General features: G+C 44.0%; 1 protein-coding gene across 1 annotated transcript; it reads left to right on the forward strand.

The window, feature by feature from the left end:
- Window positions 1–686: 686 nt before the first annotated feature.
- Window positions 687–13,489, forward strand: ambp (alpha-1-microglobulin/bikunin precursor). Its single transcript, XM_072240109.1, has 5 exons — window positions 687–859; window positions 5,184–5,250; window positions 7,895–8,062; window positions 10,717–10,893; window positions 13,261–13,489. Exons 1-5 carry the CDS (start codon window positions 746–748, stop codon window positions 13,284–13,286), a joined length of 552 nt encoding a protein of 183 aa, XP_072096210.1. The 5' UTR covers window positions 687–745; the 3' UTR covers window positions 13,287–13,489.
- Window positions 13,490–14,101: the final 612 nt, after the last annotated feature.

Consider the following 14,101-nt stretch of genomic DNA (forward strand, 5'->3'; position numbering starts at 1 on the left):
AGGATTAGCAATCTCCTCCCTCACCTCCTACAGTAGTCTGGGGTATATCTTGTCTGGTCCCGGTGACTTATCCAACTTGATGCTTTCTAAAATCTCCAGCACATCCTTTTTCTTAATATCTATATGCTCAAACTTTTCAGTTGACTGTGTCATCCCTACAATCGCCAAGGTCCTTTTCCGTAGTGAATACAGAAGCAAAATATTCATTAAGTACCTCTGCTATCTCCTCCGGTTCCATTCACACTTTTCCACTGTCACACTTGATAGGTCCTATTCTCTCACATCTTATCCTCTTGCTCTTCATATACTGGGATGGGTTAACTCATTTGCTAAGGATTTGCAAACGTGCAATCACCAGTGGACAAATATTTCGAAGAGTCTGATTTTGCTCCCTATATACATTCCACACTCCTTGTTGACCAAAGGTTGATCCTCTTGTTCAATGAGGAGTGATGACCAGTAATAACCCGCACAGAGCTCAGTCCATCAAATAGTCTAATTCTCCAACTCACTCATTCTCTGACCCGCTGCTGATATTCCAAGCTCAGACCAGTTAAAGTACCCCCTCAAGGGTTCTAGTGGTTTCTCAGTAAATTCATCAAGTTGTGATTAATGAATAACAAAATAATGTCAACATGGACCTTTGAGCTGTCACTGTTCCACACACACCGGGATTGGGACATCGTCTGTCTGATAACTCCAGGCAGAACCACGTAGCTGTGTTACTTTGGAGCAGACCAGCAGAATGTGGTGCACTCTGTGCCTTCTCCTTGTCGTGCAGCTGCTGGGCACAGGGACAGCAGCCCCACGGAAAACAAATGCTGATCTTCTACTACGGGCGAACTTTAATGAGAATCAGGTAATCCAAGCCAGACTGAACTCAGGGATGTGGGCCCATGAACTGTAGTTGTACACTGGGTAAATGACCACAGATAGTGCTGTGACTGATATATTGGGCTCAGAAACAGCAGTTAATGCATTAACTTTGGTCCACTAGGCTTAGGAGCTATGTTAAGGCCATCACTGTTATCATTGTCTTGCAGTTGTTGTAGGAACTCTGGTACATGGGGTTCTGGGATCATAATGACGTCTGTAAGTCTGGAACAGCGGAGTTAGGCACTGAGATTAATGCTGTATAAGGGCCAGTAGTTATTGCAAGTAGTATGCTTGTTTTATTCTGGTGCTCTGGGTCTCGGTTAATTTAACTAACCCCGAGGCGCTGGTTTAAGAGATTGTAATTGATATAGTAATTTGACAGACTGGGATGAAGTTGGCAGCTTATTCAGTAACTCATGTACCCCGTGCTCAGTAAGTTAAGTTGATGCTGTAATGAATGTACTGGTATAATGGCGATATTTCTCACTGTTTCTTGGGCATCTGCCCTATGGAAAAGTCATTAACGCACTAACTCTGGTACACTGGGTTTGGGAATGACAAGCCCAGTGATAATAAATTAGATAATATTCTAATTCTGTCCCAGAGATATAGTTAATGCAATAACTCTGGTAAACCGGGTAAGTGGGTTGCTTTGATTGGTGTAGCTTTGGGCTGAGCAGTGGCATTGATCGGTGCTTACATGCGATAACTACAGTAGCATAGTGAGCACGGCACTATTACAGCTTGGGGTTTTCCAGAGTTTGCCGTTCAATTGTGGTGTCGTTCTGTAAGGAACGTCTGCACATTCTCCCCGTGGATTTTTCCGGGGGCTCCTGTTCCTTCCCACAGTCCAAAAACATACTGGGTTGGTTAAGTGGTGGTTGGAAGTTGTCCTGGGATTAGTTTAGGATTAATCAGAGCTGTGGGGGATGTTGCGGCTGTGTACCATGAAGGGGTTACGCTGTGCAGCATCACTGTACGGGGGCAGCGGGAACACGATGGGGTTACACTTCAACACTCAGAAGAGGTTGAGGCTGAGTTTCAACTTTTAGGAAGTTTATTTTCTTCCAGTCTGCTGAATGTGCATGAGAGCAAACGTAACCTTACTGTGAGCCCAAAGATCATACAAACAACAACACTAGTCCAAGCCTCTATTGGTTCACCCCAAGGAAACTCATGTACAATTACAGACATAAAATCCTTGAACTACGCAGAGGGAAGACAGCTTCTGTGGAGAGAGAATGCCAAGGATCGTTTGTCAGAACTCAGAAGTGAGTGTGGGATCTGATGATTTTTCTGATACCCAGGTTCCTTTGGGAGTCCAAGAATGAGTAAATACTTGTTGCTTCGTAATTGTTTGTCTTAAAGTTTAAACAAAGGAGCAGATAGAGAGCTTATGAAACTGAGAGGAGAAAAAAGGAACAAAGAAATAAAGAAAAAAGGAAACAAAGATGGCGCTTTTGCAGTGCCTGTCACCTTTATCCTTCAATTGAGTTAAATTCCTGAGATAAGAAGGAACCAATAAAAAGTTACACAGTCACAGTAAATGTGTAATGTACTAACACTTAGCCAATGAGAAATGAAAATTGGACCTGCTATACTGCTTTTCCTCCAGTAGGTGGAGACCAACACCACATATTGTGAAAAATACGAGGGGTGATTGATAAGTTTGTGGCCTAATGTAGAAGGAGTCGATTTTAGAAAACCTAGCACATTTATTTTTCAACATAGTCCCCTCCTACATGTATACACTTAGTCCAGCGGTCGTGGAGCATACAGATCCCTTCTTTGTAGAAGTGGTCCACAGCAGGGGTGGTTGATAAGTTCGTGGCCTAAGGTAGAAGGTGATGAGTTATTAACTTCAAACTTTCTGCATTATCACTCAAAGAGTTAAACTGCCCATGCATGTAACAAGAGTGTCTTGGACCTCCAGGTGGTCCACAGCAGGGACGATTGATAAGTTTGTGGCCTAAGGTAGAAGGAGATGAGTTATACAGCTCTCTAAAATTGACTCCTTCTACCTTAGGCCACAAACTTATCAATCACCCCTTGTACATGTGTTTGTTAAAAATACAAATTGCATGTCAGTAAAACATATGATTTTAGTCTTGCATTAATTCAACTAATATTTTACTAAAGCATTAAAGAACAATTACAACAAGGGATTTACCAAATCCTCTGTAAGTAAAACAACCACAACCTGGATAACCTCAGTGTTATCATTTCAGAGCTTCTGTCGTGGGTCCAGCATGTAGGTGTGATCACGAAGAAAGAACTGCAATGCTTCTACTTTCTTAGAAATTTGCAAAGATTTGGCATGTCATCTAAAACTTTGACAAACTTCTATAGATATGTGGAAGAGAGGATATTGATCAGTTGCATCGAGGCCTGGCATGGAAGCGCCAATGTCTTTGGTTGGAAAAGCCTCCAAAAAGTAGTGGATGCTGCCCAGTCCATCACAGTTGTAGCCCTCCCCACCATTGTGCACATTTACATGGAGCACTGCTGCAGCAAAGAAGCATCCATCATCAAGGACCCCCACCACTCAGGCCATGCTGCCGTAAGGAAGGAGATACGGGAACCTCAACATCTGCACTACCAGGTTCAGGAACAATTCTCACCCCTCAGCCATCAGGCTCTTAAGCCAAAGGGAGTAGCTTTAGTCATCTTCACTCACCCCATTGCAGAGCTGTTCCCACAATCTATAGCCTCACTTTCAATGAATCTTCATCTCACATTCTTGATACTTACTGATTATTTTTAATTATTTCTTTATTTTCTCTTTCTTTTTGTATTTGCACAGTTTATTGTATTTCCCCCTCATATTGGTTGTTGTCCATCCTGTTGAGTGCAGTCTTTCATTGATTCTATTGTGTTTCTTGTAACTACTGTGATTGCCTGCAAGAAAATGAATCTCAGGGTTGTATATGGTGACATTAGCGCACTTTGATAATAAATTTACTTTGAACTTTGAACATATTAAAGAACATATTGACATCAAAGGCTGACAAATTCCTGGGATGAGGTTGTTCCCAAAATTACAATGGAAGCAGATGAAAACTTTGGAGATTAACATTATTTTTCACATTTATCTGGGCTTGGAAACTCTTTGTTTAGATTGAAAAATTGTAAATGTCACTGTTAATTGAGAAAAATGATACGCCCAAGGTATCACCAAGATAAGTGACTGAACAGTTTCATGGCTGATAAATCTGTCTGAAGGTTTTGAAGTAGCAATGAATGGGATGGCCAAGGGAGATGTAACTGATAAGGTTTTCCATCTCTGGGCTACCTGACATATGTACGAACAGGGGGTTATAGGGATTGATGGCAGGAGGTGTACTGAGCCAGTGTTCGATAGGGCAATGCTATAAAATCTCATTCAACCCATTATGGAACTGATCAGAATTATGTTCCATATTGCTTGTTCATGTTCTTGGTCATATAACATTGAGAAACATTGTAAACTTGTTTGAGTTTTTCCACAAACAAGTTAGTTATTATAAAATATTTAGTTTGTAAATGAAGACTGAGTATTTTACAGCTCTTGGGAAAGAAGCAACTTAAAAGAAACAAATAAATGCTTCATATTTGTTATGTTTTCTCACTCCAGAAACTAATCAAAACTAGTTTGATTTGCTTCAAAATACTGCTCAATTCATTCAGTATACATCACCCAGTTATCTGTTGTGCACTCAAACACATCTATCTTTCTGATGTAATGAGCCATTTCTGCTTTTTTAAAAATTTATTATAATTATCACCCGGTACTCACCGATTATGAACCCATGAATTCTGTCTGTTTTCTGACTTTTTTTTAAACTCAACCGTTCTTCACTCATTTCTGAAGAAATAAACATGGTGTGCTTTTTTAAAAAAACTCAAATGTCTCTCTGTCTCCCCTTCTGAAGAAGGAATGTGCTGTGTTTCAACAGGTAGGTAGGGGTCTCAGGTTAGGTTTAAAATTTCCTCGTTGCTACTGTTATGTTTTGTAACTTCAGAAACAAATTGAAAGAAACAACCGGGAAGCTGGGGTAAACATGCCTTCTTTCTTTTTATTTTCCATTCTTTACTGACGAGCGCCCTTATGATGTGATAGGCTAATGACATACGTCATCTATGTACATTTGCATATAACCTGCAATGAATTATGTGAAAAATAAAATTGCTTCATCAAGCAATATATTTACAATATTACTCAAATATTACTGAAATATTAAATACTGTACACAACAATATTTTTGCATTATTTTCTGAATCAATGTCTAATCAAATCTGAAGGCACTTTCATTCCTCTTTCATGCAAGGCTCGTGCAAGGAGAGCGTTGACAGACACGGAAGGGTCTGCTTTTGGAGCCATTGAGGCAAATGAAGGTGGGTCCAGCACTGGATGCAGCAAAGGGTGAATCACTGCTCTCAACATCAGGGGAGGTGGGGTGTTAAGGAGTAAATCAGCACCTTGGACGGTGGATGCAAGGACAGTGAGATCACTGGGCCACCCTGATCACGGTGCTGGGAACTGGCCAACAGTGAGCTGGGTGCCACATCAGGTACGGCACTGGCTGCAGAAATGGAACAGAACCAGTGTAATTATGCAGAGTATGCATTAACCAGTACCATGATGCAGTATTATTATGAGGTGTTTTGCACCACCACACTGGGCACAGGTCTAGGCAGGGGATTAAGTACTGTTTTGGCACAGCACTGGTTTGATTACCTGGTGCTGCTTCAGGCAGATGACCAGCCGCAGCATAATGTGGAGCCATCGGTCACTCAGCCCAGCCATGGGCCTTCAGTCCACCAACTCCACTTACCAGCACTTGGTCCACAGCCTTTAAAACTGGATTGATCCAAGTCCTTGTCTACTGTAGATGCTTCTTTTTTATCATTAAATATTTTATTGCAACTTCAACAAATTACATTCAATACAACCAGTTGCCGATTACATTTTGACTCTTTAACCCAGCCACCCCCCAACTTTCATCACCACCCCCCCTCCACCCCTCATCCTCTTCCTCATCCCCACCCCCCCTACTGTAGATGCTTCTTAAATACTTTGAGAATACTGTCTCCACCACCAATGTTCCCTCTAAGGTGTGCACGTGCAAACATCTTTTGCTACCAGCGCACAAAATAATTTAAACTGCGGACAAAAGGTTGTCACCCTGTACCTCGCTGACAATGTTAAGTATACTTCTTTTGATGAATATTTATAAAATATTACCCCCCCTCCCCCTTCCGCTATATGGAAGTTGAAAAGGCAGAGTGTTCTTAGAAATAAAACTTCTGATTGCAAACAGCGACATGTATATTTATCCATAAGTTTGAAGTCATTCAGTTTGCTGGTTGCACTGTTGGAACTTGTGCAATAAATAGTGAACTATTTGCATGTTTATGTGACATCAGCAATGACTCATTGATATGTATTATGTTATTTCTTTTAAACAATGAACAACAAAGTTGACTTGGTAGATTATCATCCTTAGAATAGCTTCAAGTTTACTTAAACATTCAGTGCACACATATTGCTGTCACCGGGCAAAAAATTGCACAGCACAAGATTTTTGCATGCACTGATCATTACATATTAGAGGGAACATTAGTTCCACATTTGTTTTCAACAACATTTCCCCTTTGAATTGTATATTCCCTAATGGTTACTTCCATATTCCGCTTTCTCCCTTGTAATTTTGTTCTAATTGGTCTAGGGATGTGGGCTTTGCAAGTTGAGCTAGCTTTGAATTTCCTGTGCCCAGTTGCCCTTGAGAAAGTGGTGAACTGTCTTCTTGAACCTTATTACAAGAAGGACTTGGAAGCTTTAGAAAGGTTGCAGAGGAGGTTTAGCATGATGCTCTCTGGATTAGAGAGAATGCCTTAGGACGAAAGGTTGAGTGAGCTAGGGCTCTTGTCTTTGGAACAACTTGAGAAGCAACTTTATGAAAGTGTACTAGATTATGAGAGATGTAGCTAGAGTGGGCAGCCAGCACCTTCTGCCCAGGGCAGCAATGGGCAATACCAGAGGACATGTATTTATGATGAGTGGAGGAACGTTTTGGAGAGTTGTCAGAGGTACATTCTTAGCTAGTGGGATTCAGATTCCAGCCAGACTACCATCAAAGACATCTTCAAACTGTGGTGCCTCCAGTGCATGCCCTCTTCTCATTACTCAGATCAGGAAGAAGACACAAGAGCCTAAGGATGGCCATGGAGAGGGCTGGAGAGAGGCAGGTTGGTGTGGGAATGGGAAGGGCATTTGCAGGGACATACAACCAGAAGCTCGAGGTGGCTGTTGCAGACAGAGGACAGGTGTTCCACAAAATCGATGCCTAGTCTACATTTGGTTTCCCTGATGTAGTGGAGGCCACATTGGGCATACTGGCTACAGTAGACAAGGTTGGAAGAAGTTGTGTGAGCTGGAAGGACTGTTTGGGTCCCTGGATAGTGGTGAATGAGGAGGTTTAACTTTGGTTTACAAGCAGTTCTCAGGGCCCTTTACCTGGTCTGGGGAATGTGTATATTTAGAACAAGCAGTCTGCTCAGAAGAAGACTCATATGGTCCAGCATCAATCAGGTCACGTGTGGCCAAGTAGAGAGTTTCACTCTGCTTACTGACCCCTTTGTCATTAAACTTTTGGTCTGATGACTTCTGTTTCTGGGAAGTTATATTTTGCTCCCTTGGTGAAGAGAGAACCAAAGCGATTATAATTGTTGGCCCATTGGTTTATTTTCGATTATAAATTCTCCCATTTCAGACCATAAAAGGTCTCAATCAAACCTTCTCTCGACCTACTTCACTCCAGGCAGAGCAACCCCAGCTTCTGCATCTAAGACTGTAGCTGGAGCTCCTAGTCCTCAACCCAATTCCTGGGAGTAAACTGAGGGGATGTGGTGGGAGGTAGTCCTTCCTACAATTCAGTATTTTGGCATTGGGTGACTAATTTCATAACGCTGTGACATTTGGTTTGTACATTTTGTATAGTTGCTAATGCTAACAATTTTCATTTCCTTTTGTATCAAGAATCCTGCCAACTTGAGCCTGATGTTGGTCCGTGCTTCGGGTTTTTCCATCGGCTCTTCTATAACCAAACCTCGATGGCCTGTGAACTATTTCAATATGGTGGTTGTGCTGGAAACAAGAATAATTTTCAAACAGAACGGGAGTGTCTACAGACCTGCCGAACTGAAGGTATGTGACTGAGCTCAAGCTAACCCTTAGTGAGCACCTCAGGGTAATTGTGATTGCAGAGTCCTGTATCTATAAAAGCAGAGAAAGATAATAATCAACTCTCAGAGGGAGTCCTTGTCATAAGGAGGTGGCTGGGAACGGACCCAAGTGCAAGACACAGACACTGAAGTACTAGGGACAGGACTAGGATACAGTGTGAGGGCTAGGACATGGACACGAAAACTGGGAACCCGGAACAGGACTGGACAAGAGAGCTAGGAGCCCGGGCTTGGACTCCGAGCCAGAGACAGGACAAGGACCCAGAACCTGGATCTTGCTTCTGGCTCGGACCCCAGAACTGGGCAAGGACGTGACTTGGCTGGCAGGCAGGACGAGGCTGGAGTCTTCAGACTTGAGGCGAGGCTGGAGACCAGAAACTTGAGGCCAGGCTGGAGACCAGAGGCTTGAGACTTGGGTCTTGACGCTCCTCTTGGGTAGGGCGCGGTACTCCACCTGATGGAGGCAAGGGACAGGAAGGGACAGAACCAACCGTAGATAACGGCAAGACGGCCTGGCTTACCCGATGGAGGCAAGGGACAGAACCAACAGCAGGGTAATGGCAAGGTGGCCTGACTTACCCGGCAGAGGCAAAGGACAGGAAGGGAGCTAGGCACAGGGTGGCTCAGGCGAGATGAGGCAAAAGTTACCAGCAAGACAAGGCAAGGCTTCAGGCAATGCAAGGCGAGACGAGAACTTCAGGCGAGGCGAGAGTGCAAGACAAGGCAAGGCTTCAGGCGAGGAAACAGAAGGCAGGGGAAGGGATACAAGGAGTAAGGACAAGAACAATCCAGCAGCCATGCCCTGGTCTCTGAAGGTACTTATGCAGCCAGCCCCAACTAGCATCATCTGCCTCAATTAGAGCTCAACAGGAACAGAAACAGGGTAGACAGGAACACCTGGAGCAAGGGTCGATGGACCGGACTGTGAACTGGAACGCGGACTTCACAGACCGGACCATGACAGTATCCCCCCCTCTACGGGAGCCTCCTGGTGACCAAACGGGCTATCCAGACTATGGATGACCCGGGCGGGTGGGAGGGTATTTAATAGAAGGGAACCCCGGGTGGCAAGAGGAAAATGACAGTGTCTGTGTCGCTGGGTCCATGGTTGGCTGGATCGTTCTGTCATAAGGAGGTGGTTGGGAGCAGACCCAAGTGCAAGACACAGACACTGAAGTACTAGGGACAGGACTAGGATACAATGTGAGGGCTAGGACATGGACACGAAAACTGGGAACCCAGAACAGGACTGGACAAGAGAACTAGGAGCCCAGGTTTGGACTCCGAGCCAGAGACTGGACAAGGATCCAGTACTTGGGTCTTGCCTGTGGCTCGGACCCCAGAACTAGGCAAGAACATGACTTGGCTGGCAGACAGGATGAGGCTGGAGTCTTCAGACTTGGGGCAAGGATGGAGACTGGAGACTTGAGGCATGGGGTCTTGAAGCTTGGCTAGGGGTGAGGCTTGAGGTCTTGAAGCTCCTCCTGGGCAGGGCACGGTACTCCTGGGCAAGGCGTGGTACTCCACCCGACGGAGGCAAGAGGCAGGAAGGGACAGGAGCTACCGCAGGGTAACGGCAATACAGCCTGGCTTACCCAGTGGAGGCAAGGGACAGGACGGGAGCTAGGTACAGGGTGGCTCCAAGACAAGACTTCAGGCGAGACGAGACGAGAGTTACCAGCAAGACAAGGCAAGGCTTCAGGCAAGGAAACAGAAGGCAGGGGAAGGGATACAAGGAGTAAGAACAAGAACAATCCAGCAGCCACGCCCTGGTCTCTGGAGGTATTTATGCAGCCAGCTCCAACGAGAATCAGCTGCCTCAATTAGTGCTCAACAGGAACAGAAACAGGGTAGACAGGAAAACCTGGAGCAAGGGTCGATGGACCAGACTGTGAACCGGAATGCGGACTTTACGGACTGGACCATGACAGTCCTTTCCCATATACTCACAGTAACAGCCAGACACCATCTTTCTGTAACAGCAAGTGTCCAGCCTGTATTACAAAGTGCATGGTAAAGCTCTGAGGTGTGCAGTAGAACAGAGACCTGGAAATACAGATTCATAATCAGTGAGCATGGATCTTCGGCCTGATTCCTTACGAGATATTGTGCCAGTAGCTCTCTAATAATGGTGACCAACCAGTAACTTTACATTGCCATTCTGTGAAGACTGTGCTTATTGCTGGGTCCATGCAGACATTCTGCATCAGCATCTCAAAGAATAATTGTTCCCTGTTTCTGAGCCCTACCGGTACAGCAAGTCAACGTCTGACAAGTAAGGGTGAGTAGCCACACCCTTCATTAACAAAGCCAATGTTACCATCGTCATAGTGACTACTAGACTTTGATGTACAGTAAGAACAAGAAAATATTAAGTTTGTAAAAGTGTCAATTTCTCCATCCCCTGGTAAAGTCATCACTTTCTCAGTGGTGAAAAATGTATGTTGTTAGGGTTTCATTGTGAATAACTGGCCATATTTGGGGCCAAATGCTCTCTGTGTAACAATCTGTGGGGATCACACTGGTGTTACAGTGACCTCTGTTGGGAGTTTTAATTAGTATATCACCACTGCCCTCAATCCTGCCTCTCGTTCCTCTTCTCTTCCTTTGTCACAGCTGCCTGCAGGTTGCCCATAAAAATTGGCTCTTGCAGAATGAGCATTGATCTCTGGGCGTTTGATTCCAACATTGGCAAGTGTATCCGTTTCATGTATGGTGGGTGTGAAGGAAACGGGAACAAGTTCTACACGGAGAAGGAGTGCGTGGAGTATTGTGACCCCATCCCAGAAGGTGGTAAGTGTTCCTTATGGTCTCTTGTTCCCGTGAGCTCCGGCTGATGGTGGCTTAGAGCTCATTTCCCTGGTTACTTCAGCTCCATGGGGTAGGATGTGGTCAAACCTGAGATCTCTAGCCACTATCCCAACTCTGATGTATTTTCATAGATCTATAGTTTGCAGCATGGAAATAGGCCCTAGACCCATCTTGTCCTTGTCAATCAGGATGCCTATCTGATCTCTTCTAATGTGTCTGCATTCAGACCATTACCCTCTAACTTTTCCTGTCCATGTACTCTGCAAATGTGTTTTAAACATTGTAATTACCCACCTCTACCACCTCCCTGGCAGCTCATTCTACATATCCACCACCTTCTGCGCGAGAAATTTACCCTCCAATCTCCGTTAAACCTTTCCCCTCTCACCTTAAATCTATACTCTCTAGTTTTAGACTCCCTCAACCAGGGGCTAAAAAAAGCTGTGAATACCTAACCTCTCTATGCTCCTCATCATTTTTATAAACCTCTGTAAGGTCACTCTTCACCCTCCTATGTTCCAGGCATTAACAGTCCCAAGCTAGTCAGTCTTTCCCTATAACTCCAGCCCTCCAATCCAGGAAAACCTCTAGATTAATCTATCCATACTGCTTCCAGCTTAATGACATCCTTGTTATAGTCTAATAGCCAAAACTGCACACTACATCCCTGGTATGGCCTAACCTGTGCTATGTACAACTCTAACATGACTCAGCCAATGAGAGCAAGTGAGCCACATGCCTTCTTCACCGTCCTGTTTAGCTGTGTCACCATTTCTAGCAAACTATGTACCTGTAGCCCTCGGTCACTTGTTGGTCTTCCAGCACATCAAGATGACCATTAAGGAGTGTTGCTGAATGGCACATTCCAGCTTGTAGCAGTACGTGCTGAGAGATGTACTGAAGCTCAGGTGTGGCCAAAGCAAAGGCTTTTTGGGGAAGGGCAATAGTCTGATATCATAAGAACATAAGAAATTGGAGCAGGAGTAGGCCATCTGGCCTGTCAGGCCTGCTCCACCATTCAATAAGATCATGGCTGATCAGGCCATGGACTCAACTCCACCTATCTGCCTCTTCCCCATAACCCTTAATTCCCCTACTATGTAAAAAACTATCCAACCTTGTCTTAAAAATATTTATTGAGGTAGCCACTGCTTCATTGGGCGGAGAATTCCACAGATTCACCACTCTTCGGTAAAAGCAGTTCCTGCTCACCTCCTTCCTAAATCTACTCCCCCGAACCTTGAGGCTATGTCCGCTAGTTCTAGTCTCACCTACCTGGGTGAACAACTTCCCTGCCTTTATCTTACCTATCCCTTTCATAATTTTATATGGTTCTATAAGATCTCCTCTCATCCTTCTGAATGCCAGCGAGTACAGTCCCAGACAACTCAATCTCTCCTCATAGTCTATCCCCCTCATCTCTGGAATCAACCTGGTGAACCTCCTCTGCACCACCTCCAAAGCCAGTATGTCCTTCCTCAAGTAAGGAGACCAGAACTGCATGCAGTACTCCAGGTGCAGCCCCACCAGTACCCTGTACAGTTGCAGCATAACCTCGCTGCTCTTAAATCCAATTCCTTGAACAATGAAGGCCAACATTCCATTTGTCTTCTTGAGCGCCTGCTGCACCTGTAAAGCAACCTTCTGTGATTCATGCACAAGCACTCCCAAGTCCCTCTGCACGGCAGCATGCTACAATCTTTTATCCTTTAAATAATAATCTGATCTTCCATTTTTCCTCCCAAAGTGGATGATCTCGCATTTACCAACATTGTGCTCCATCTGCCAGACCCTTGCCCACTCACTTAACCTATCTATATCTTTCCGCAGACTCTCCATATCATCTGCACAATTTTCTTTTCCACTCAATTTAGTATGATCAGCAAACTTAGATATACTACACTTGGTTGCCTCTTCCAGATCATTAATGTATATTGGGAACAGCTACTGAATGAGATTCTTCTGCTACTGTACACAGAAGGGCTGAATCAGCTAGGGTAGAGTCTCACACATTCAAATAGTGTATTATCACCCCCAGGGGGATGTCACGAGTGACAATGGTGATGTAGCTTTAAAAATATCAATTAACACTATTGAATGTGATGACCATGAATGAAATATATTTTGCACTGTTTAATTCTTGGTATATAGTTTTATTATGAATGCAGGTGAATTTTGAAATGAATAAAAGTAATTTGAGACAGAAGTCAATCAGTATCATTGAATGGAATGAGCTTCTCAGAGAGCCAAGAGATATTCACAACACAGAGGGGACCCTTCAAGGTGTCATACTGTTGTGTCCAGCCTGGGGTGAGCCCAAAGGTAAATAATTTCTTTCTCCTTTTCCAGGGGAGGATGAGCTTCTGTTACAGTGAAGGCTTAGACAAAAATAAAAGTTTAAGGGCAACACAAGAAGTAAATATTAGAAACAATGATTCAAAGCAACCGTTCACAATGAGACCGTGAGTCTGATCCTAAAAACAAGTGGCAGAAACACGGAAATTGCATGAGCTCATGTTCAATAGAGTGACAATGTTCTTTAACCAATTGATCCAATAAACTTAAATAATCAAAGTAATCTGTTGCCTGTCTCCAAAATGCAAAATGTTGTATATTTAATAATCAGTTCCACACAGGGTAAGTACTGGGCTTTTATCGTATGTGTACAATTTGTTGTGAGGATGTGTATTGTATGTAGGATGGATGGTTGTAAGTTTTGGGGTGTGTGTCTGTCATTTATGGGGTGTAATGCATGGTTTATTGTGCTCAGTGTGGGTATTTACTAAGGGATAGATTTTGCATTCTGTGTGGAGAAGGGTGCGTGAGGAGGGGTGTATGTAGTAGTTTGTTAAATAGCACATGTAGATTTTAGCAAAAACAAATTACTGGAGGAAGTCAGAAGGTCAAGCGGCATTTGTGTAGTCAAAGAGGTAGACAGTGTTTCAGGTTGGAGCCCTGTATTGGCTATGTAGATTGCAGGCTGCAATGTGAATCACTGTAGGTCATATTGTGTGTAGTCTGTGTTGTGTGTATACAGTTTGAAGGGTTATTTAAGGTGAGATTGTGGGGTGGAGTATTTGTATGTTGTAGTGTTGGCTGTGAATAACCCATTGCTTTGTGTGTGTGGCTGTATGGTGGGCAAGTGTGATTTGTTGGGTGTATACATGCAGTTTATAGCATGTTTGTTGTG

This window comes from Mobula birostris, chromosome 22, assembly GCF_030028105.1.
Source record: "Mobula birostris isolate sMobBir1 chromosome 22, sMobBir1.hap1, whole genome shotgun sequence".
NCBI classification, from domain to species: Eukaryota; Metazoa; Chordata; class Chondrichthyes; order Myliobatiformes; family Myliobatidae; genus Mobula; species Mobula birostris.

Coding starts and splice junctions, on each gene's coding strand:
- ambp (XM_072240109.1), top strand. CDS start 746: ATGTGGTGCACTCTGTGCCTTCTCCTTGTCGTGCAGCTGCTGGGCACA. Junction 860..5,183: donor CGAACTTTAATGAGAATCAG/GTAATCCAAGCC, acceptor CTTTCATGCAAG/GCTCGTGCAAGGAGAGCGTT. Junction 5,251..7,894: donor AGCCATTGAGGCAAATGAAG/GTGGGTCCAGCA, acceptor TTTTGTATCAAG/AATCCTGCCAACTTGAGCCT.